Source organism: Cyanistes caeruleus, chromosome 14 (genome assembly GCF_971803275.1).
Source record: "Cyanistes caeruleus chromosome 14, bCyaCae1.hap1.1, whole genome shotgun sequence".
NCBI lineage: Eukaryota > Metazoa > Chordata > Aves > Passeriformes > Paridae > Cyanistes > Cyanistes caeruleus.
In genome coordinates, this window is record NC_141714.1 from 7,323,208 (window position 1) to 7,348,956 (window position 25,749).

The following is a 25,749-nucleotide window of genomic DNA, read 5'->3' on the forward strand; positions in this document are numbered from 1 at the left end:
TCTGCAAAAAGCGTGGCACACCACTAAAACACACAGTGTTATCAAAAGCTTTCAACTTGTTCAAATTCACATGATTCAAAGTCATACGTATTTTTTTTTCACACATTGTTATTGTGGAGGTCATCCATCAGTGAGGAAGGGGATTAATACAACCATCAGGAAAAATGGTTGCTGTAGAGCACACAGGAGTACAGATCAACAAGAAGGACTTTGCCCCTACAACTTGCAGCTGTGCTCTTGCCTGGGCTCTGGGGCAGCATCTGCCCAGACCAGCACAGAAACTGGAGGAACTGCATCCCTCCCACTGCTTCACCTTTTCCAAGTGTTTCCATGCCTTGACGCTGGCAACTCAGTGTCAAAAACCCTCCACCACAGTAAAGGAAACTATAGAGGAAAAGAAATGCTGGCAGGCAGCCCTAATGAAGAGGGAATGAAATGCCTCAGCTGAAAAGTTTTACATGATACATCTTCAAGAAGCTTTCTCTCTTTCTGTCAAGTAAGCAAGCACTCCATAATCTCCCAGCATTCTAACAGGGGCTGTTCTTGGATTCACTTCTGCCACCAGCCTGAAGCTACCAAGCACTGTCAGCCCCCTGTAAGACATCATTCATGTGAGAGAGAAACTTTAGAACCCCTGATGCCTCTGTCACTACTTAAATAGAGGTCATTTCTCAGTACACCTGTAGGAACCTGATGCTGGAGATCCGCCAGTCTTTTTGGGTTGGGAGAGAAGATGGAGATGAGGTTTCCAGTCCACAGGATGGGCCATATACTCTGTACGTGCATGGTTGTGCCCACAATTTTTTGTTAAGGAGTCCTTATTATAAGCATGAGGAAAATATATTTTGCTAGAGCCTCTTGCTATGTATTCTACTTATGCAAAAGCCGTGTAGTGTTTTGGCAACAAAGCAGAGGCAGCAGCAAGTGAGAGAACTGATCAACCCCAGCACTATTGTTGCTAAGAGAAAAGCCAGCCTTTTCCATACTGTTCTGTAAAATAAATCTGAAGTCTGTGATACCTGCAGGCCATCTCAGTGCTCAACACTCACTAATCTGACCACATAGGACACATTTATCTCCTTTTTCTCTCCAGAAGGAGAGTGGGATTTTTATCATGAATGTCTCATGAAACATTTTGGTGAAGAAAGTGTCTGGTTTTCTTACACTGGCCATCTGCAACATTGCTCTTCTGTAAAAGCTTAAGCAGTCATTTATGACCTTCAGAATCTGAAATCCTGGGGTTTTTTTACACCTATAGAGGACAGTGCTGGTGCTTGGTTTGAGAAAGGGAGGGTTGCAAAAGGCTGAAGGAGGGACTCATAGGCGGCCAGAAAAAAGCATAATGTAGGTGCTGGAAAGGTCATGATAAATCCAGTAATTAGCCTCTGTCAGCCAGAAAAGGGAGAGAAGTGAAAGTTGATCTCTCCTGGAGGTATTCCAGAAAGAGAGCAGTAAGGAAAGCTAAACACCTTAATTTTTCTTAGGATGAATTCATCTGCCACTGCAAGGTTTGCTGAGGTTGTAGGTGCTCTGTTCTGTGCTAGCAGGATGAATCTTTCCAAAACAGATCTCTCTGCACACAGGGACAGGTCAGGACCACAGTGTGACAGTGCAATTGATTTGAACAGGGTGCTCTTATGGCGAGTGTGCCTGCTTTTCAAAATTACCAATTTCATGGCAATACTAGTAAGTCGTAATTTTTGGAACTGTGCAATTTAGTAATCGGCTAAGTCACCTGAGTGATGTGCTAAATCAGACCAAGGTCAGCAAAGTTATTTCATGGGTGTTTACCTCTGTTGTCTCTGCTGTTTGTTTATAATACATTTAACATTAAGTATATTTAACATTAAGTATAGATCTAATGTTCACTATAAATTAAAATACTCAAAGTCCTTATTTCCTGCACAGGAAATAAAGGGGCAGCATGAACAGCAGCAACATCAATTCACTGCCACTTCTGGTACTCAGTGACTCTGTGCTTTTGCTTCTCAAGTCTAGGGAACTATTCATTTACTTAAAGCAGGGAGAAGACTAAGGATAGGTTGGAGTCCCAAAGAAATAAGGGCCTTTATCAAAAAGGGAAACCTAAGGGCATAATAAACTGCAAATGAGCAGGAGTACAAGGGCCTGTACCTTGAGGTGTCTGCCTGCCATTGTGGCAGAACAAGTGAACACTACTAAAGTAAAAATCAGCCACTCTAAAACTATACCTCATACAGACAGTGGGAGAGACCTTAATAATAAGACCACAAAATATCAGCACTCTTCAGATAAGTTTCAGGGATACAAAGGATGATTCTCCTGCTAGAATTCAGAACCTGAGCAATACACAGATTGTGGTGACTGCCTGAAGCTGGACAGTAAGGTCACAGGATATTCTTTGAAACAAGCCTTCCACTGCTTATTCCTTGAGGGAAGTTTGGGAAAAACTTTTTGTTTCTCTTAGAAAGGATTCTTGACCTTTTCTATGTTTCTTCTGCCTCTTCAAATTTTTAATCATATGATTAACATGATGAAGTACAACTATGGAGTAAACCCAGCAAGGAATGGATTTTGTTATTTTTTGTTAGCATTTGTTGAAACAAACACACATTTTAGAAAAATCATTGGTAAATCAGAAATGACAAATACTGAGTTTTAGTTGCCAATATACCTTTATATATTCACAATAGGATTATCATCCACTTAGCCTTGATCATTTGCGATCAATTTATAAAAAATTAATCTCCAGGAAAGCCACAATTTCAATGTGGATCTTTTTTCTTAAAAATGGATGATTCAGTAGAGTTTTCCAAATTTCTGTCACCTGAGATGTATACTTGTTTTCCAAATAAAATAATTCGTATGGAAAATCAGATCTAGCTCTACCCAGAGTTCTGTTCTCTGCCATAGTTGGTACTGTCAGAGCATTTAAATCTACTAGGTTTTATGAGACATTGGTTATCATTTTTAAATTAACTTGACAGTCACAGAATTTCAGGGATCTCGGGAGATCAAGTCCAGCTCCCCTGAGAAGGCAGTCACCTTCTGAGTGAAGAGTAGGTTACAATGGTTCATAGGAATGCAAAAGCAGAATCAGTAGAATTTGTAATTGTCATGTTACAATTTCTGCTTTGTTGAATTGAGGACTCAAAATTAGTACAAATAGCAGCTTCTCATCAAGAGCATTTTTTATGAGAAAGGAAGACACTGTTTCAGGCCTCTTTTGTCAAGGTACGTTAGTATTGAAGTCCTAAAATAAGCAAACTCGATACAGGAGTTATCTTTGCAGTAGGACCACTCACTGACAGATAGCTGTAACAGTTTCTATTGTGAAGTTCACCAAAGACACTGAGTAAACTGACATCTGTGTGGAAAAGCAACAATGTTCACAGTATCCACACTGGCTAATTTAAAGCCACCTTAGATATGTCTACACCAAGCAGCCAAGCACTCTTCAGAGTGCAGTGTGTACTCAGTGCATGTGTAGCTCTTTTCCCTGTTTAAAAAAAATGTATAGAATAGTTCTTCAAGAATTGGAAGCGGCCACATTTGTTATTGCACACTTTCTTAGTTTGATTTATACCATTAGCCTGATGGAAAATAGGGATTTGGGAAAAAAAAAATGCTAATAGAAGCCCAAATATATCTGTGTTGTTGCTCAATTAAAAACAGTTAACGTTTGTCAAGGATGAAGGTGACTCCTAAAGTGCAAACAGACTCATTCCGATTTGGTCACATTTTTTTTTTTTGTTTTGTTTTGTTTTGTTTTGTTTTGTTTTACCCAATCCACTGCAACAATTAAAATAAAATTTGCAGTATTTCAAGTACTCCTGAGCATCTCTCTGTGAAGCCATGAAGGTTACTGCATTGCTCAAAGCAATGATGGGGAGCTCTCTGTAGTTCATACACAGCGAGGGCTCAGTGAACCATTCTGATTTGCAGATACCACATGCTTGATGGCTTGATATTACAAAAAATGGTTTTTGACTAATCCGTTCCCCACATTTGAATCCTGAAGGAAAAATACTCATTTTTAAAACTATGACATGAGGAAGACAATATCTTCTCCATTGTTTTTGGTCCTAGATACAGTAACATTGGGCTTTTTGTCCTCGAGGTGAGACTGTCTGGGAACATCACACACGGACTCTCAAATGCAATGTTGCCAACTTCATGTCAAAGGCAATTAAAAAGAAAGAGATACAATCTCCTCTGTTGACATTAGGGGACAGGTAGAGGAGAGTGAAGTATTTAATTTAATTTCATTTACCAATGAAGTAAAGAAGAAAAAACATGAGGAACACAGCACACATATTGATACATACACTTACCGTTCCTTCAGGCCTTGGATTTTGGCTTTCTGATTCCCAGCACAATTCTGGATGGTTTGTTTTTGCACACAATGTTCTCCTACTCCAGAGGAACTCCAGCTATATTTAGCACTGACTGTCATCAGACAATCAGACCACAGCACAGTCAATAAGTTATGGTTCTCAGTTGGTTACTTAGGATCATAAAGAAGACATTCTGCATAACTAAGGGCATGGTATAACTTCCAAAATAAATTCTAATTTAGGAGGACATATCAACTATATATATAAAATTCAACTAATGTTGTAAGTATCTTTGTTTTTACTGTAATGTTGAATTGAGTCTCTGAGGAGTCTCTTCTATACCCACAGCACAGGAGAAAAGTGTGGTGGGTTGTAAACTTACTTGTGTAGTCACTTGGCTGCTCACCCAAGCAGACAGAGCTAGTTAGAAACTGGGAAATAAACCTGCAGCAGCTCATGGAAAAAGGGGAAGAGTTTGATCATGAAGGCCTGCCTTCTTCTGCCAACACATTCAATGGCATGAAGTGTCATCCATCTCACCCTAAGAGATGCTTTGAGGCTCAGCAATTGCTGCCTTAGCTGGCTCACTAATGCTTCTGAATCAAGAGGGTGACAGGACCTTCTTGTTGTCCAATCTCACTTTCTCAAAGTCAAATAGTTTTCTATGGAAATTCTGGATTTTCAGTTATGCAATGGAAAATACATATTTTCTTTGGATAGCAGACACTTTGCCTTTAACACTTCACCAAAAATATAATTTTCATTTTGAAGGTGCCAACTTGTTTACCTGGTTATTTTTGAGCCATCCTCTTGTCAGTTCATTTATCTCTCCTTTGTGATGTAGGAAAGTTGTACCAACTGGAATACTTTTCCTGGTTCATTCAATCCAAAAGCCAGTCAGTTAATTGATAGTGATGAATAAAAGCATCATTTTCACATTTTTTAGTCCTTGTTCACATCAAGAAGTAGTTTGTGTTTATTCCCGTGTTTAATCTTTTGTGTAATAATTAAATAACTTCTAACAAAGTTTATGGGTAAATCCACACTACAGAACAAGTACAGCACAGTGAAGATGCCTCTTCAACTAATGGTAAAACAACTAGCACCAAAATCAGGTGCAGAGGTAGGAGTCATTCACAGCTACAAGAATCAGAAACATTCCTGGGAAAAAATTCTCTTATGGATGAGACTGTGTCTTACTGCTTTTCACACATTCCTCATCTTCCTTCTTATTCAACACTGGAGTCAGCTCTTGAAATAAGGTCTTAGGGAGCAGAAGCACAATTATTGAGAGGCCATAGTTGTTTAAAAAAAAGAAAATCAAAAGAAAATTACAAATTAGTGTGGAAGAATTGTCTGGTTCACTCTGACTTCCATTCTCTAATCATCCTAAATTATTTTAATGCATGTTTTCAAACTCAGAATTAGCAAAGGTCCCATGATGGAATTCTCCTAACACACATTGAATATTACATTTTACCAGTCCAATTTTATTCCAACCTTGGCAGCAGCATTTTTCACACAGGGCACATATATGGGGGTTTAGGGACCTGCCACCTGCTCTGTTTCTAGATGGTACTTTTAATACATGAAGTTTAGGAGTCATTGTGAAGTTAAAACCAGTTTCTTACTTGTAAAGGCCTAGGAATATAAGATAAAAAAAAATTCTTAAAACATATTTGTCTTTGAAATATCTTAAATTAATAATCAAAAGCTTCCATGAAGTCTAAAACAAATCAAACTCAGTCATGAAGATGAGAAACAGGAATTATTAACTGAGTAGTGAGACTGATGGAGGCTCAATGAGATCATTTTGTTCAAAGATTAAAGGCTATGAACACTGAAATAGTTGAGGAGGATGGCTACGAACACATCTGACTAAAGCTGCTAAATTCAGTAATGATCAAAAGTTAATTATCAAAGCAGAGAGAACTACTCAACACAGACAATTTGAGTCAATAGCTAAGCAACCGAGAAAAGAAGAAATTTGGAAGAAGTATTTTCCTATAATGAAGTTATATAAAAGACGTACATTTCAAAGAAACCTGCCTAAAACAAGACTGCATTCTTCCTGATCAGAGAAAAATAATTAGCTGTAATTGACAGACCTGCTGCACACCAAATATTTTCAAACAATATATTTTTGCATCAAAGCTTAATGTGTAGAATTACTCAATGTCACTTTGATTTTGCCTTCCTTTATCTTCTGCCACTGGGCATGCTCATGATATTGCAACAATTATGCTTTGAAAAATGAATGAGCAACACCTACAAGAAAAATAAATGCAGAAGGAAAGATCCCGCATTTCTTTCTCAGATGGAATCCCTAACATATTGTGTACTGTGTTTAACATCACCATGATCCCACTTAAAGTCAATCCTTTATATACAGGAGATGACCAATTGCCTGATGATCCAACATTAAACTGGGCTGGCATGTAGATTAATCCAAGCACTTGCAATGGTTTTTCAGTTTTGTGTAAGTAAGCATGCATGTGAAGGACACTTGCTTCAGCATGTGCCTTTCCTTAAGAGTTAGGAAAGTGCCTTTTTCTTCTAACTAAGAAAAGAGAAGGTGGAAATTCTCCATTAAATTCTCCATTAAATCCATTAAAAATTTAGAGAAAATTATGTGCTAGAATGTTCGCAGTCCAAGAAAAGAAAATATATCTATAATTCTTCCTGAAGTTGCTACATTTCTTTCAGGATAAACAGTTGTGATCAACATAGCTAAGTGGTCAAAAATCAAATATGCATGTTTTAGACTCCTCTCTTTAATATTCTGTGACTTTGACATTGCCAGTTCTCACTCTCTGAAATACCTTCATCGTCTTTCATGTAAACAGTTTAGCTCACACCATCACACATGTGCTCTCCAGAATATATTCTGCTGTACTTTGTATCAATCAACTGCATTATCATTATTTACTTGTAATCCTAGACACTTTCTGCTGTTTCCTCTTCTTTATCTGTATTTTGAAACCTGTTTTTGTGTAGTGATTTTTGAATAATTCAGGCAAAAACCTTAATTTAGGTGCAAGTCTCACATGTTTGAACTCAGAATTTTTATAGTCCAGCTATTTAGTATATAGAAGAATCAAGGAAAATTCCACTCTACAGTCAAAAAAAGAAAAATCTCACAATGTGGAAGAATGTTTATGAACTTTAAAAATAATTTTAGTTTCATGCAGGATGGGATTGAAACTTGGCTTTTAGTGGGAAGCTTGGGAAGCTGAAATCCCATTTTTGATGGTGTTTCAGTTCATTTTAAATGAAGCATTCATGTGTTGCTACGTGTAGTTTATTTCTTAGAAAGTTTCTTAATAGCATGCTTCTGAATCTGCATTTGCATATGGCTGCTGAAAATGGGAGATTTGGGAGAGAGCTGTTGGAAAGAGACACAATCACGTTGTCTCACTGTTGAGGCAGGGGCCCCATTTCATCCTAAGCTTGTTTGAGAAGGCATAATTAGGCTTGGGTTTTTCACAATTGTGCAATCAGAAGTTGAGCATTTCCTGAGGTTTAAGTGTTTTATTTAGCACCCCTACTGTACAATTAATATAATTGATTCCTATCATGCAATCCTTGATTTATTCTTTAGATGGAAAATATAATCCAAATGAAACAAACATACTTTTCTTTGCAAGCTGGGAGCCAACCCAGAGGATTCCTGTTGCATCATCCAAGATCTCACAAGTTCTCATGCTTTCTCACAGATTTTAAACTCATTATTAGGGATTTCCATGGATTTAAACCCAGATATTACCTTTGCTATGATGGGAGGCAAAAGTGTCAAAACAGCAGGTATTTCTAAAAACTAGCCCCATCATAAAGCCCAAGACAAAATTCATTCTGGCAAAATTTGGAACCGAGTTGTGCAAATCCCAGAGGTTTCAAAAGTTCATCAGTTTCCATAAAGGATTTCATTTGTCAAGGGCTTATATGAGCATTTTTCTGAACCACTAATGTTCACACTTCCTATGTAGGAACCATTTCATTTCCATCCCTAAGTATAGCAGAGGTTAAAGTTCCTCACCATAACGCCTCTCCAAAATGTCGGCGGGCTTTGTAAAAATACCTCTGGAGGTAATAAGGCACTCAAACTTTCCTTTCTGTAATGGGTTTATGGATCAGTTGTCTTAATTCTGCCTTTCACCACGCTCTGTGCTTGTAATCTCACCAACCATCTGACCACTTTTCACATTTAAATCTATTACAGCCTTGTTCTGCAAACACCAGAAGGAATTCTTCAAAATGATACCACACAAGCTTTTTCTGCCAGTGATATTTCCAGCCCCCTTCCTTTAATTGATAATAAAAATAAATAACTAATAAAATAAAAATTGTACATATATATATAATATATAAATAAAATAAATTTAAAATATGAAAATAAATAAAAAAATATATTGTTACCTATTATGAACAAAACAATAGTGGGCAAGTTTGGTTCAGATTACATAATTATGCCAGAGAAGCATTAAAGGGAAAATTCTCCACTAACATCTCAAGCGGCTTAACCAGTGTGATAGACTGGTGCAGTTCTGCCATCGATGCCCCCAGCTGTGTTGCTTAGCAACATTTTAATTCAAGAAGAATCGAAGGAGATGAAATCCCTGTGGAGAGGGAAACAGAAATAAGAGGGCCGTTGACAGATGATCTGAGTTGTTTCTTCTAATATACTGTGAAGATCACTGGCTCTTTTCATGAATGATAAATGGACTGTACACAGATCAATGGGTTCAGCAATAAACTGGAAACAGGCTCCATGTCTGAGGTGGTGCAGGCCGAGAGGCCCAAAGATTTACTCATTTAGATGATTTGGAGTGTGTTTTCTCAAAGGTTTCACAAGAGGAAATTGATCTGAACATTTGGTCATCTCTTGCCCTTTTCTGTTACTGGTGAATAAAAACAGTTTTGGAAATGGAGTCTGTTCTTCCCTCTATTTTTTCCCGTGGTTCTTGTTCCTGATAGGGACAGATAGCTTGTGACAAAGGGGCCAGACCTCAGAGTGGGAAATGAAGCAACAGTCCTGAATGATCATTCCCTAAAGACTGGTGGCCATTAAAAATAAACAGACCCCACTGATATCACAAACTCAGGCAGGAACATTTCAGACCCAGCACTATCTCTCTGAAAGGTCCTACAGCCTGTGCCCCAGCTCTGGGATGTCACTGTGGGTGAAGAGCTCCCCATGAGCTGATGTTTGCTTGCTTTGGTGTGGCTCTTGCTTAATGGTTTGTTTCCCCCGCCCCTCTTGTGTTTACAGGCTGCTGAAAAGACAAAATTGAGAAACATTCCTGTAAAGTAAGTTATTTTCATATCCATTTAAAAATGCAAGTTTAATGACATCATTGTATACAATGACTAAAAATACAGTAAGAGCAGTGATGAAGGAGATAATAGAATTCATGTTGGCCCTAATCAGAGTAGTAAAAAAGGTCAGTATCATTGAGAAAGCTTTTGATTTCTCATGTGTCCCTAAAGATTGCATTCCTCACGCTTCATTCAGTTTCCATAAATTAATGTGTTGTCTATGAATAGTTGCCAAATAATCACAATCATACTCAATACATAGTGCTTCTAGCCTTGGGGAGGTTTGTACATGCTAAAAAGATTATGATTTTTAATTGCAATCCTTGAGAAGGTCTGACGGGGGAAATAACTAGAAATGTGCCAAATAATTTCTAGACACATGGGAATATTTTGCACCTATGTATCAAGGCTTTGCCATCCTATTGATTAAGAGCTCTTTCTCCCTGTGTGTGTGTGTTTCTCTTACACCATACACACATGCATGTTTCTGCTCTTTGCAGCAGGGCTTTGTGAAGGATGAGCAAGCTACCAGGGAGCGATTTCAAGGGCATTTTATGATAAGTTCTTAAATCTTAGAGCACTAGCAGCAACACTCAACCATATATCATTGAATTAAGAAAGTTGCTGTATAGATGTTCTGGCTCTTTGAGAAAAGGCATTTTCAATTAAAGCTAACAGCATCAGTTATGTTTAAATAATTAATTCTGTTTAAATAATGAATACTCCAGTCCTAATGGGCTCTTATTTACCAATAAAAACACACATTTTAACTTCAGTAGGTTGTCATAGCAGTTTAACTACATCCCAGTAACTGTATATTCCTGTTACGGACAGAGTTCTTATTTTTATAGTAGTTTGCTGATCATGCTGACTTTAAGACTCTAGTGGGTTTGTGTTTGTAAGAATATGCACTGACAGGACTCCCCAACCATTGTGGTCTAGTTCACATAACAGAAGAGTACAGTTCTATTTGTCACTTGGATTCCATCGTGTGTAGTCATTTACACCTTTTATAAGGCGAACACAAAATATGTATGAATACTCCTTGGAGTGATTAGGCAATGTGTCAGATGACCATAAATCACTCTCTCTTTAAGTTTCATTCAGTCTGATAAAAATTAGAAACAGGTTCCAGCAGGGGCCTGATAGCATGTGAAACTTGTAATAAGACAAGGGACCATTCTTGCCTATAGGGCTAGTTCAAATTCAGTCCAAGCTGAATTAAAGTCATTGTTAGCTGGTGGTTGTTTAATGGAGAGTGAAATGAGCTGTGTTTTCACTTCACATTATACAGGATCCAGGAGTTGCAAGGTGATGAAATTTCTGGGGAACAGCTCCAAAATAATCATTTATCATTCATACAGTTTTTTTTATATATTTTGAGTCAAATTCTCAGGAATGACTCAACTGAATTGTGTCTTCCCACTTAGAGACATTGAGCACTGCAGTTATTAAACAGCATGTATGTGCCACTGATGCCAAATTAATCCACCAGAAAGATTTGGGAGTTGGGGGAAAAGGATGATTTAAGTTAAGTAATTTTTTATAGGACATGAGTAAGGGTAACCTTTTGAGATGGAAGAAGACCAGGTAGACAGTCTCACTCTTTCCACCTACGCATGTGTATTTCACCCTGTCATGTTTTCCCCAGCTGATTGTTTAAATTCTCCTTGACTATGTTCATGGTGGCAGCTTTGAATAGTACCCTAGGGGATCTATTATACATATTAATTACACTATGCATAACAAAACAGCTGAATAATCTGCCTAGTTTGGTTCAGTGACATGTAACTATTTAAGGTACCTGTATACAGGTATGATTGTACGCTAAAGCTCTCAGGGCAAAACAAAGAATAGTGTCTTTTAAGATAGCAGTAGTAGCCATGGATTGCATTTATATAAGTGTCAGAGCCCCACATAGTACAGCTTAGGCTTGGCCAGCTTTTAGTTGCTGCTTTTGTAGCTCTCAAATGTCAAGGAGAATTTCACTTGAATTTTAATGTTCTTCAGCTATGCAAAATGAAGTTAGTAGCTTCCATTGTCATAAGGGCTGAAATTTGTAGAGATTCCTTCTTCCATATGTGACTTATCATATACATTTTTAAAAACACATTTTTATTATTAAGACATATGCGATAGTACACTTCTGCAAATGTGAATTGCTTTTGGCTAAAAGCCATGCACTAATAAGTAGAGTTGAATCTAACTGCATTTGACATTTTCTATAGTATATATATTCTTTTACATATATAAATATATATATATATAATACTTGCAGTTGTTACTAGCAGAAAAAATTTCCTTATTTTTATCTTAGCTGACATAGTTCTTGTGTTCCAAAACTGGAAGCAGAAATTAGTCCCTTTTCAAGACTGTAGGTTATATAAAGTCCTTGGACAGAGCCAATAGTGCTGCCATTTAATGTATTAGTTTAGGAGCATGATGAAGATTTCTATAGAAATGGTCTGTTTACTTTTCATTGCTTGGTTCATTAATGTTGCTGGTGTAATGTTTTCTAGGAAGTCTACTGTTGAATCCCTCCAGCATTAAATAAAGTGGAAATACAAGGAAAAGGGTAAAAACAAGGAAGTAATCTTGTTGTAGTGCAGCAAGGCAGCCAAGCAGCTGGTTTCTCAATGTTCAAGTGTATGTTGGTGCTCAGACTATCTTGTGGGAACTTCCTGATGGCCCAAGTAGGTGCAGTGACACATAGCTCCTTCAGAAAGAAGGCTTGGCTTAAATTCCGTGGTGCTTGTAGTACTGGCAGGCACTAGACATCCTCAGAATTCATCTTTATGTATTGGTAGCATCATCTGACGTATTATTACTATTAATAAGCACCCAGAAAATAGCAAAGAAATCTCTGTATGCAGAATTGACTTTTTTTTTTTTTTTTTTTTTTTTTTTTTGTGTGTGTGTGTGTGCTTGAAAATAGAGTAATTAGCTTTTCCAAAAGCATAAGACCTTTTTCTGTCAGTGTATGACACCAAGGTGGGCCCCATAGCTGTTGAATCCATTACATTTAACTGATTTATGCTCTCCTCTTGTTATGTAAGGAGCATTTGCTTTCTCTTTTTGGTTTTATCCTTGTTTACTCTGAGAGTCTGTGGTACAAAAGGGATTTCCTGGATGTGAAGTCCTACATGCTTATTTACTTGCTGGTCCTTATCAAGCTGTAGCTATCCCTGCATCTGAAAGAAGTAACATGACTTAAACAATTTCACTCTGTGGAGGGTTTATGATTTCTAAAGAGCTGTTACATGAGAGATAGTTTTGAATTAGGGCACATCCAGAGGAATTAATTGTTTATATACTGTTTAATTAATAATTTATATATAATACTGTTATTTGCTGCAAGAGGGGGAAAACAGTGATATCATTAAAACCCCACAATAGCCTTGTTCTGAAGCCCAGATTTCTTTCCAAACTTGTGCAGACAATGGGAGCTCACATTAGCATAAAAATTACAGGAATCACATCCATGTTGATTTGTAACATCACGTGTCCTGAGGTGGGTTGAGCTGGAGGATCCCCCCATATTGAGGGTAGTCCTCACTCTCAAGTGCAAATGCACTTGGCTTGGCAGCCCCTACGTTAATGTGGACTGGAGGTTAACCAGCCCAGTGCTTTATCTCTGCCAGCAGCAGAAGGTGGGGGGGGCAAAGAACAGCAATATTTCCCACCTTCCTGCACACAGTGTTTAGCACCGGCAGAAGCACACATGATATGTTTAGGAGGCACCAATGGACTAAACTCTCCATGCAAAGTCTTTCCTAAAATCAGTTTATACTTCCTGTCCCCACAATGTTTTGTGACATTGAGCACCATAGTGTTGGGAAAAACAGTCTTTTGTTTGTTTTAAACCTTTTTCCTCAAATTTTCACTGGAATCCACTCAAGTAGTTATTCTTTCAGAAAAGAGCAAATGATTAGTCACTGTTCTTCATCCTTGATATTACATCCCTCTGCTGTACAGACCAAGAAGTCTTCCTACTCCAGATCCACTAATAATGTGGATTAGCCCACCAGTGAGCTATATAGACACAAGGCAAGTCTCCTTGCAATTGGAAAGGAATACTCTATGTCTGCTGTGTTGTGCAGAGACAGCGTTAGGAAGATAAACCTGTTCTTTTCAGGTTTTCCATACAAAGAGATGAGTTATTTGCATTGCAATGCTTTTCTGACTACTGGACTGGATATAATGTCACTCTAAACAAATGTCCCAGATTACAATATTTAATGAAAATGGCCAGATGGATTCCTTGAGAAAATGTGGGCAGGTGAAAGAATGATTTGGCTGAAACTTGATGACATCCAACACTATGAAATACAAGGGGTTTGTAAGAAATAAATTAGAATTTTTAAATGGTAAACAAATGCTACTAAGAGTGTAGTCATGTAGTCCGTAAAATTCTGTAGAACTATGAAAATATTGGAAGCAACTTCTTGCTTCAGGAAAGAAAGCATTGCCTTCCTTGAGTGTCATTTATACTACCTTCTTTTATAATCCCTTTTAAAATCTTCTGTAGAAAGTAATGGCATTTTCCCCAAACACCTGCATATGCTTAAATTTGCTGTAGTTTTAATGACTCCCAGATACATGTTTTGAGGTTACAGCTTGTGTTAAAATCCAACTGGTTTTTATATTTTCAAAATATTTTTTTCCATCAGCCACAAGTTTGTTAACCAGCAAGATTTCTCGTGTTTATTGTCTTTTCCTGCCATAAAAATCATCTTCTCTGAAGGGCATCTGACTTAACTTGGTATGGTTTCTGTCCCAACCATCATTGGAAATGCAATCCATTAACATTTGATATCCTGACATTTCAATTGACCTCTCATTTGCAAAGCGCAGTGGTATTTTTCATGGCCTTTTCATCCTTGATTATACATGGAATAGGAGTGCCTGTTTCTCCTGACTGCACTTTAAAAATATCTTTGTTTTACCAGCTGGAGTAGCATCTTGTTTTTTGCTTCCCTGGCTAGACCTTATTCTGCATGGAAAGTCTGAGGTCTAAGCAAGTCATGCAGAGCCAAAGGATTTTTTAATGATTCACTAAGCAGGAGGGCGTGCAGGTCAGGCTCCGAGGGTCAGTTAATGTATGCAGCAATAGCAGTAACCATAAAGCAATCTCCTGCTCCCACTGGTAAAAATGCAGGCCAGTGGGCTGACTCTGAAAGTTGTTCTGTTTTTGACCAGACAGATCAGGCACTTGTACTCAATAGAAGTAGGGAGGAGGCAGCATGTTATTGGTACACGTGCAGCTCCTGCACAGCAGAGTATCTTCTGCATTGAGGGTCAATTTAAATTTGATATAAGAAAAAACTTTTTAACACGAGGGTGCTGAAATACTGGCATAGATTGTCCAGAGAGGTGGTGGATCCCTCTTCCTGGGAAACATTGGAGGTCAGGTTGGACAGGGTTATGAGCATCTTGATCCAGTTGAAGATGTCCCTGCTCAGTGCAGGAGGGTTGGGCCAGATGACCTTCATAAGATCTTTTCAACCCAAACTGTTCCATCATTCTGTGTGTATATATATACATATCCTTATGACCTGTGGGCCATGGGTACCTATGGACATTTGTCTATGTGTACAGGTCATTTGATAAAGGACTTAAACCACTTTTAAAGAAACAAGAAACCCAAACCTGCCATAACTCATTCTCAGTAAAACTCCCAAGCAATTTCCACATGCCACCTGTTTATCTCTGATTCTAAATCTTCCTTACATTTCTCTTCAGACTATTTATGGCAAATTACTAAAGCAGACAGCACCAATTCAATTAGTTCTAAAAATCCATTATAACATACAGCCTAAAATGCCTGCCCATATTCATTCCTTGAAGAAATCCATTCATATTTGTGTTTTAGTACTTTAAGTCTAGCATGCAAAAGCACTCAAATCCCCAGCAGAAATCCAGGGAAAACCTGCTTACAGGCAATTATAGACAATGTTCTTTAGCCCCCGATCTCCCTGGTCTGTCTGCTTAAACATCCTCACGGGTGCCGTGATTGGTCAATGGGATTGCACCAATAAAAATAAATAAATAAATAAATAAAAGCCCCTCCAAAATTTCACAAAATCCTCAAGTGCCCCAGACTCTGCCAGCTGGGCCCCGTGGTGGAATCTGTACAGACCCACCATACTTGCAGCGGGGTCAGCACCTGCAGTGTCGCTGTGGAACCAAGAGGCACAGGCTGCTGCTGACCAGTGAGCTTTATTTAGGGCTGCATTTCCTCAGCAAAATGTGAATGCTAGAAATGTTGCAAAGGATTACTTTACTCTGAGAAGTTAAAGGTTAGTGTTGGAAATGGATTATAGAACTCCTACTTCTAAACTGTTTTCAAAGAAATGCACATATTAAATCTTTTCTGATGATATTGCATTAATCCTTAAATACTGATTTTTATGTAAATTTTGACTCTTGCAAAGCTCTGACAATTCAGCTATCCCCATGTGGTTTTATCAGAGCTCAATTTCTCCTTTAGATCTTTTTTCCTTTTTGCAGTACCATTTGCTTTATTCCAAAGTCATCACAGCAGCTAGAAGATGTAGTACTTTAGACATGAAATAATAAGTCTATTTAATATTTTACTTTTATTTTCTGGATATGTTCCTCTGACACATCTTGTTAGATAAATTTTTATCAGTCCAAAGGATAACCACAGTAGGGCTATTTTTATTTCTAGGGAAATGATGCATGATAACTACTGGCAGGACCCAAAGCAATAAATCAGTCCTGTTCCAACCACAGAATGTATTAAAAGTCTGTAGCCTGTGGTAATAAGTTATAATTTAGTTGACTATCAGTTTGTTTGGACTTAAAACTGTACAAATGAGTCACATTGGCTAAGTCCTGAGATATGAAACAGGTAGTGCTTTATTAAGATTTTCAGCTGCCACCACAACAGGTACCTGGAGAGAGCACGTTTTTCATATGGGCACAATGCACTTTTATAGTGAAACACTTCAGATTTGATTGCATAATTTATAGGAGATGGTTAAATTCCCACATGGCCTGCATACTCCACAGTGTTTGCTTACAAGACAATGAGAAGGACAGAGCCTGAGAGCTCGTTCATCTCATCTCTTACACATCTGAATGCGCACCATCAATACCAAGAGTGCTGGCTGTATCCAGCCATGAGACACCTCTCAGCTACCAAGGTGCTCAGTGGCCATCACAGAACTTCAGGCAGCTGGAGAATCCTTCTATTTGGATCCTTGTATTTACAGAGACATATTTGCTAGTCAATCAAGGCTAATCGTGCATTCTGTGAAGTTTGTCAGAAGTCTTGCAGCTGATGGGAAAAAAAAAAAAAGTATTTTCATTTTAATTGGGTCACTTTTGTTATTTTTCAAAACATTTTTACACCTTCATTGTGATGCTTGTCAAGATTAAATTTAGGTCCATTTTTAAAAGTTCTGAAAAAATGAAAGTTAGAGCTAAACAAAACCTTATTTTGTCTGACTTTTTGATGGGAAAAAAGGTTAGTTAATGTATTTTTTTTTTCCAGTTTTAGCATGTCAATCAAAGCTCTTGATCAAAGAAACACCCATTTGTTCCTCCTCACTCATCCTGTGGTTTTGATGATTTTAGATTTTATATTTGTCTTCCTGGATATTATTTTTATTTTAAATTACTTAGCATTTATTCAAACCATTATTCCGAGTGTATGCTTTGGGCATTGCATCAAATAACAACTGTTTTCTAAATACTTGTGATATTTTTTATACAAATGTTTTAAAAATGTGCTTCCAATATTGCAACCAATCAACAAATGCTAGGAAAACTGGAGTCCTGGTCCTGATATAACTGGGAGAACCTGTGCTGCTGGTTTCAGTTCGGCTGGTGGAAACCAGCATAGGAACCAGCATTCAGATACCCCTGAATTTCTCTGTTACACCATTTTTGTGTTGCTGGAAGGTAAATAACCAGAGCAAAACTGTTATTGTTAGAGTATGTATAAGACAATATGGTTTAGTTAGATTCAAGCATGTTCTAGACATTCTCCAGATGAAGATCTCTGCCTTGGAAAGCTTGGTAAGAGCCAGTGGATAAAGCTACAATGCAGTGGGATTTCACTGTATCTTGAAGCCGTATTGTATCTTTGAAATCTGTGGGCCTATGTCTGCTGTCCTTTGGACTGTAAAACTCCACAAATTTTACTGGCGTTTCTTCTATTTGTCCTTGATGTGCAAGGGGACAGTGAAGTTTCCTTTTCTTTCTGGCTTTTGGCCTTGTGGTTATATATGTAGTAGGTTTCCTCTATTCAGCATGATCAAGAAAACAGGACTGAGTAAACATGGTCCTCCTTATCACGTTTTAAAAAAATCTGCTGCTATATAGAGAAAAGGTCCTTTACTTTGGCAGTGAGTAAGTGAAATAAAAGGAAAACTGTTGTCATTCAAGCATTTTTTAAAAAAATACTGCTACAAAAATTAATGATCTTGTTCTAAGTGAAAGAAGTAGAAAAAAATTCCAGTCATTTATGATCAATGAATATGAAAGAAAGGCAAAGCTAGATAATGTTTCGGGAAATAACACTGCTACAAGGTTAATTTTGCTAGTACAACATTTCCTAGTATTGAATTGCCTGATATACTCCCTCAGGGATTGCTCCTGCGCTTGCAATAATCGAGGCTGATTTTATTGGAAAATCACCTCTGGATGAAAGACATACTCTAGAGAGAACTTTGCATGGGTACAAATAGGTTTTTGGTGCCAGTGCCATGTTGCCCAGGCCAGCACAGTTATAGTTCCCAATCTGTCTGTGCATTCAAGCAGCAAATTCATTAGCAACCCTTCTGGCAGGATAGAAAGATAGACATATTAGGGAAATTTACTTTGAATTGTTTTCAGGATTTGTTGGATAACAGTTCAGTAATCAAATTGCGCCTCCTAACAAGGATATTAAACATTTTTATCAATAGTGGCAGGGAAGCTGCGGATATTCCTTTAAGTGCAGAGCACTTTGCTGTAACACTATGTGACTAACAGACATCATGGATGAAAGAAGAGATTAGCACTGTTGGAGTCGAGGTGCTTACGATGTGGGGCTGATTTCTGTGTTGTGTTCTGCATCCAGGCTGAGTTGAGCAGCTCTCCCATTACACTGTAATGGGAGCATCAGCTCCTGCAGCAGCCCTGCCAGCTCATCAGCCCTGTCTCTGTGGAAGGGCCATGTCATGACAGTGCCATGCTCTCTGACCACGGCAGCCCAGTTCAGATCTGTGCAGCGGCTTCTAGGCCTCATCAAGTGGAAACCGAGCATATTGTAAACACAGTGCATTTTGCCTCCAGCTGAGAGCAGGGACACGTGGAGCACCGCGGACCAGGGCCCGGTGCTGACCTTGGAACAACTTTGAACATGGGGAGGCTGCAGGAGCGCTGGGAAAAGGCTGATTCAGAGAGACAGATTAGTGAGGAAGAAAAAGCAAGGAGATTGGCACAAGGACAGTGGAAAAAAATCTTCCTAAAGAGAAAAGGGAAATTTTTTTGAGCTCAAGGCCAACAGCAAACCCTTATAATCAGGCTCATCTGTCCACACACCAACAGCAGCAAGAAAAAAATGTACTAGGTGCAGCTTGCACACTAAGGTCTGTGCAAAAGTGTTCTGCTGGTAAAATACAGAGCATGTACTAGAATTCATTAAAGAATAAATTACATTAAACTCAGGGAAGTGACAGGGTTGAAAATTATGATTGTAAAAAATAAACTGCATCCACTGTACCCTAATTCTTGTTGTTTTTGTGATTTGCTGTGAGGAGCAGAGCCATTCTTGGTATCAATCACAGTAAGCTATTTAGACACAGAAATAAGTGGCATATGGCTTAGCACTTTTGGGTCTAGCAATCAAGTAGCAACCTCCTGCAATACAACTGTAGTTTGGTTCCCAATGGGCTTCACTTTGATGATTAGATATATTGAGTTCCCTGTGTCGTTCAAAGACAGCAGAATTTCATACAAGTTGGTGTTAGCTTCCTTTCACTTCATTTCAATTTTCAATAACCAGTATCATCACATGTAACAGTTTCGTCGTAATGGAACTTCATGTCAAATCAATTTGTCCTTCAAGTGAAAGAGGGCTGTAAAAGTCTTCTGAAATACCGATGTCTGGAAAAATTCCTACCATGGTGAAAATGGGAAGGGAATTTTTTTACTTAATTCTCCTAAAGATGCTTCAGTGCCCAATCCCCAGATCATTCATGAAAACTCAAAAACAAGGCTTTAGTACTGCATTTTGGGATGGTCTTAGAGTGCTTCACAGGATTTACCCAGGTGCTTGCTGAAGTCTTTGTTGTGATAAGTAAATAGAAAATTTTTGGTCAGTCATATTTGAAATCAAAACTATGATATTTAATGTCAAGTTCTGTGTAAGAGTAGTTTGATTAGAGGAGAATTTAGACTTTAAATATTAATTGATACCTCTGCATTTCAGCATGGCATCTATTAAATAGGAACGTGCTTCACAGAACTGCTATTTTTCTGGTCCTTACCTTCTCTCCATCAGCTCTGGCCCATCCCTGGGCAGTGGAGAGGTGTCCTTGCAGGCAGAGGGAGGGAGCCAAGGGCTTTGCCTGCTAGAGGATGAAGGCATGGACCCTGCTGGAGGTCAGGATATGGGGAAGGGCAGGAAGAAAATGAAAGAATAAAATGCCCAGAACATGCATCATGGTGAGCATGAACCTGCAAGACAGGTGTTCGCCTTTTATGCCAGGATTTTTGTGGAGAAATCTGGTGTATTGGAGAATGTTCTGCCTATTCCAGAGCTTAAAGCTGTATACCCCCTAATGGGCCAGTCCCATTCTCTCTTTGTTACCCTTACTCTGTAAATTTACAAAACAGAGGAATTCTTTCAAGGTCCACCAATGTCCCACACAACCTGTGCATAGAGATTCACCTGGCAGCTTTCCATATAGCATGTCCCATGCATGTGGATTGTGCCAGAAAGTGTAACAGCAGTGTCTTTAAAAAGAAAATTCTGGGTCACACATTCACCACAAAATACTAAGAATAATTTACAATTAGTCTTAATATGCTGTAAGAAGAAAAACTGCAGACAAATACCTCACAGCTTCATAATCCTGACATGGACCAAGCAGCAAAGATGATGCAGCTGCCTGTGTCATATACCCAAGACTGCCCATCCCGAAGTTTTATTTCTTGGCAGTTTCCTACAATTTTGTGAAATATTTTTTTAGTATGACAAAGTCACTTCAATTACACAGTCATTATAAGTTTTGCCAAGGTAGACTATGGATCGTTTTGTGTTCATTAGAGCACAAAATTAGAATTTTCATTGCAGCAACTGTAAACAGGATTGGCTCAAAAGAGTCAAGCTTTCTTCCCTCCATAAAATCTTGGATAAGCTATAACTGAGGACTTCCCTTTTTTTTGACAGATTTTAATTTTTTTTAAACTGCTTTCTGGGTTGTTGGATTTTTTCTTCTTCATCGTAGTTCTTGATGTATTTGTTTACCAGAGTAACCAGTTCCCTTCAAAATTATGACATTGCCACTGTCTGCGTGAACAAGCAGGTGCAGTCAGTGTTTCTAAAGCTGTGAATATATTATTTCTTCTTGAATGTTACAGCTTGGTGCTTGTCACTTTAGACCCAGTCAGGGCTGTAAAAGCCATAAACAGGAAATACCCTGTTTCAAAAATACTTCATCATCTCTTTAAGTCCCACTAAGCCCATTACGTTTTCACTTAACTAATACCAGTGTTCATTACTTAAGTAATAATTAAAGTTTCTGTTTCATATTCTCATTCATTTATGGTTATATGTGATTGACTTTGCTTATCACACTGATGTAAATATAAAGAAATTGCATCAAAAAAGGATCATTTTATATATGCAAAAGTTAAGCAAATAACAAGTAAATCTAGCACAGAGTGTTGCAAGCAATGGAATAAAAACCCAAAATGTTTCCAGAGAGGTCCAGGCTTTCGAAAGATATTTAAAAAGTATAAGACAGCCACTTTTTGCATCTGTTTTTAGAAAAATAAATAAGGTAGAGAAAAATATCTTGGAGAGAAGATTACATTTTTTCCTTGATTTTTTTAGTAATTTGTTTTAGGTTAATTTAACCTTCATATTGCTAATTTAGAAGCACTGGTGTAGTAAGTAGTGGAATACTGCTTAGTAGAAAATAAAAACAAATTGCTTCATCTTTGTTCATGTTTCAGTTCTTTGGGCTGAAGGTGAACCTATGCTGCTCTATCTTCCTTTTCTGTCTGTGTGTGTCTTTTGTGTGGGTGTTGTCCTTGGGCTTCACTTTGAGGAATTTCCAGGCTTTGTTTATAAATTAATATGTATTTACAAGGAAGGAGAGGTGACAGAGACTATTACAAAAGTAGCAAAGATCTTCAACAGACATCTCTGTCAGAGCTTGCACAGCGGCAGTGCTCTGCCTTGCTCCTACAAATCCATGGAGTGCACGCTTCTCTTGGCATGTGGCAAGCTCGTGTCTTGCCAATAGGAAGCCCAGTTCTTAGCAATTTATTTTTTTAGCTGTAGTATGTCATGATAATTTCATTCAGGATAGGATGTCAGCAAATGCACCAACAGTCTTTATCAACTTATACCTCTCAGCAAAACCTGTAGCTACAGTGAGTGGGGACAGCAAACATATAGCAAAGGCATATATCTTCTTCTTAAAGAAATGTATTTAACAAGGTTATATACTATTTGCATTCCAAATTTGCAATTATCACCCCATGAACACACAGTGAAATCATTCTAGTGACAGATTATGTGTTAGATATGTGTAGTTAGACGTTTTGTAGATTAAACATGCTGTTAGATAAAAGGAGGCACAGCTACATTAACATTTTATAGGAATCAGTGTAGTCTGAATAATGTGAGAGCTCATCGAGATACCATTCCCTTGTGTGAAGGATGTATGTTTGTGAATGCATGTGTGTGCACACAGGAATGCAAATCACTAAATGGAAAGATTAGCAGATTGTGGATTGTGGAAGTCTGAGTGTATATAGTAGAAAATTTTCCTTCAAAGCACATATAAAGGTTTGATTCTGCAACTTTATTCCCTACCCTATAATTTTACACTAGCTGGCATAAATTAGCAAGCTAGGAGTCTAAATATATGTGTCTGACATGCCTCTCAAAAGAAATAAGATAAATGCACATGGTGAAAAAAGAGTAGTTGTATGTGTAAAATATCTATGCTTTCTTGAACATAGGTTACATTTAAGTCAGGGAAAGGAAAGAAAAATCCTTCAACTGCACTTTCTCTGTGTTGATTGTTGTCTGGAGTTCTCTGAATATATTTCTTTTTAACTTCAATGTTAAGAAACTGGCAATGCCAAGCACTTCTTCTCTACCAAATGTGATAATTTCTGAATGCAGACAGAGGCTTACTTGCATTAATGTGCTCAGTGGTCTGGTGATAATCAGTAATATGATGAGGTACAGGGAAGGGGAAAGGCGGGCCTTCCACATTTATTTGTTCTGGATAAATGATGCCCATTAATCTATCAGGAAAATATGGAATTAGCAAAGAAGAAACCACAGTTGCAAATTTGGCAATTGCTAGCATGCACAGATGGCCTTTCAGTGTTTTAAGATTTTCCAGTCTTTTGATATTGATACCAACATTGAAAAGTAGCCTGTGCATTTCTAATACTTATTTGGAATAGCCATAGAAAATTAACATTGTATATTTTGGATTGTTCAGTTTCCTCTTGGTGTATTTGCATAAAGTTTTTTAATCTGAAAGGTAAAGCTTTTATGTTCTGTTTTCGGTTATTTTAAGAACCATAATTGGAGTTTGATTTCCTAAAACAAGGACAGCCAGCATATCCAGACAAAGGCACTGGGACAAAAGAGGCTCTTAATGTGAATTCAATTGAACAAATTTTGCAGGTTGGTGTCCAAACTGCTTTCCTACTATTAGAGACCATGTCCTTCTTTGTAAAGTGTTCTCAAAGCCAGGATGTTGAGTCCCTCCTTGATAGAGTGTTATTTATTCTTATTCTGCTGACAACCACTGATTTTCAGTCACTGTATCTCCACTGGATTTGGGAATCTGACCCTAGAAATTCAGTGTTTAAGAGAATGAAGTCAAGAGGGAAGGATAATGCCATCTGCTTAATTTGCTTTGGGAGTGTTTGGTTGATTCTTTAAAGACCATGTTGAAATATTTCACAGAGGAAAACACAGAATAATTCTTGCCAGCTCTTCTTTTAGTTTATTCTCAGCTGGCCCAGGGGATATAGTACCTGAATGTCTGTTCTGAAACATGTCCTCAGCAGTTCTGCAGTGCACAACTCGCATGTGCACAGGACAAAGACATCTTTGACTTCACACAACCCAAGGTGCTTTGTATGAAAAATCATGTCGGAGGAGAAAAAAAAAAGAGAATAAAGAAAAAAAAAACTACTAAGTGCAATATGAATTTTAATCTGGTGAAAAAAGGTCTGAGATGATAAGTTGAAAGTTTTAGATGTGTTACAGAAACACTGTATGCTGGTGTTTCCAGTGTATCCAGTTGTATAGGTCTGGTTTGTATAGATTTCTGTGGATCCAGATAGACAAGCAGATGGGCAGTCAGACAAGTAGATATGGGTATTCGATAAAGCTGAGCCAGATATATGGGACATTAGGGCAAAGAGGTGCTATTTTTTTTTTTTTTCTTTTTGTTTTGTAATAAAACAAGGCAAATGAGAGAAACATGAAGAATTAAATATTAACTGCTAACAAGAAAAAGTCCTAATTATGGTTCTGCAGAAACATTCCTCAGCATCTGTGGTGTGGGGATACCAAAGTGTTGCCCTGGTGCTGAGTAGATCACACGGACACAGGTCGAGGTGTGGTGAAAAGAAGAGAGAGTTTATTTTTCCTCCCAGGATTTATAGGTTTCTGACCACAGCCAGGGATTGGATGGTCAGGATAACACTTTCTCACTGCACTGGCCATGAGAGATGCCCATCACAAGACGTGTAACAGAAAGAATGTACACATATCTATGTTTACAGTTACTGTCCTGGGAAAGTCTTTAGAAAACCATGTCAGCAATCTGAAAAGCTGAGTTTTCAGAGCAACACCAAAGAACAGACCTGAATGCATCTTCTTGCTCTAGTCAGTAATTCCCATCTCTGCAGAGAGGAAGATTTCATGTACCACCCAAAACCAGAACCTGTTTCTGTTTTACAAACAGGGAGGCAAAATTGTGTTTTATGTCCCAGGAAAACAGGTTCTTTAGCTTAAGCCATACCTGTGCTATCAGTTAGAAGAATTGTGCCACAGATTTTGGAAGCTACACTTTCTATTTATTCATTGCAAGAGGGTGGTTACCTTTTCTGCAACCACCTGATACTGCTGACTGATGTGTAGTGTGTAATCCATTATAACTGTCCAATCTTTCTGTAGAAAACTACCTCACTGGTCATTCCTTACCTTATATTTTTGCTGTTGAAGTTTTGTAATAGACTCTTGTACCTTTTACATGTCCAGAGTGAATTTTACACAGTTTCTTTAGATCTTACCTCCACTTCATCAGGATCTTTTCATATTTTGACCTGTCCTCCGAAATACTTGTACACCTTCTCACATGGGTGTTGTTTGCTAATTTAGGAAGCTCTTCTCCCATCCAAACTGGTCATGGTATTTAAAATGTTCATGTTTATTGCTTAGTTACTGTGGAAGTAGCTAGGCTGTAGTCTTGGCAGATGTGTCTTGCCGGATCTATGATAGCAAAACGAAAATATTGATTATTATATGGGTGGTTTATATGATCTATAATGGACAGTTTATCAGAATGGATCAACTCTTTAAACTCTTGAAATGGCTGCAAACCTTACAGGGCTTCTTACGGAAGTCTGAAGATCCTGGAGCATATTTTTTGCACATGTATGAAACTTTCATTTAGCAAGCCACTGAAATGTACAAATGACTCCCTGTAATACATTTCAAAGTTCTTCATCAATTAAAGGCTCTGCAACTCTGACTGTTTTCTAACTTAGCAGATCAGAATTTCATTAAATACTGTCCACTGTTAATGTTCTTGCAGCACTTGGCAATCCTTTAGTTTTATGTTTCTTTTTGTCATGAAAATTGTATAGAGAAAAATCCCAGATTTCCAGTCTG

At 38.0% G+C, this 25,749-nt stretch overlaps 1 protein-coding gene across 8 annotated transcripts in view; it reads left to right on the forward strand.

Annotated features, from left to right (window-relative positions):
• The window catches only part of AFF2 (ALF transcription elongation factor 2), a 335,651-nt gene that overhangs the window by 251,231 nt on the left and 58,671 nt on the right, over positions 1-25,749 (forward strand). For all 8 annotated transcript variants that reach the window (XM_086850057.1, XM_086850055.1, XM_086850056.1 and 5 more), the window contains exon 9: positions 9,586-9,623. In XM_086850057.1, the coding sequence (XP_086706183.1) occupies positions 9,586-9,623 (38 nt within the window). The remainder of the gene's footprint in view (positions 1-9,585; positions 9,624-25,749) is intronic.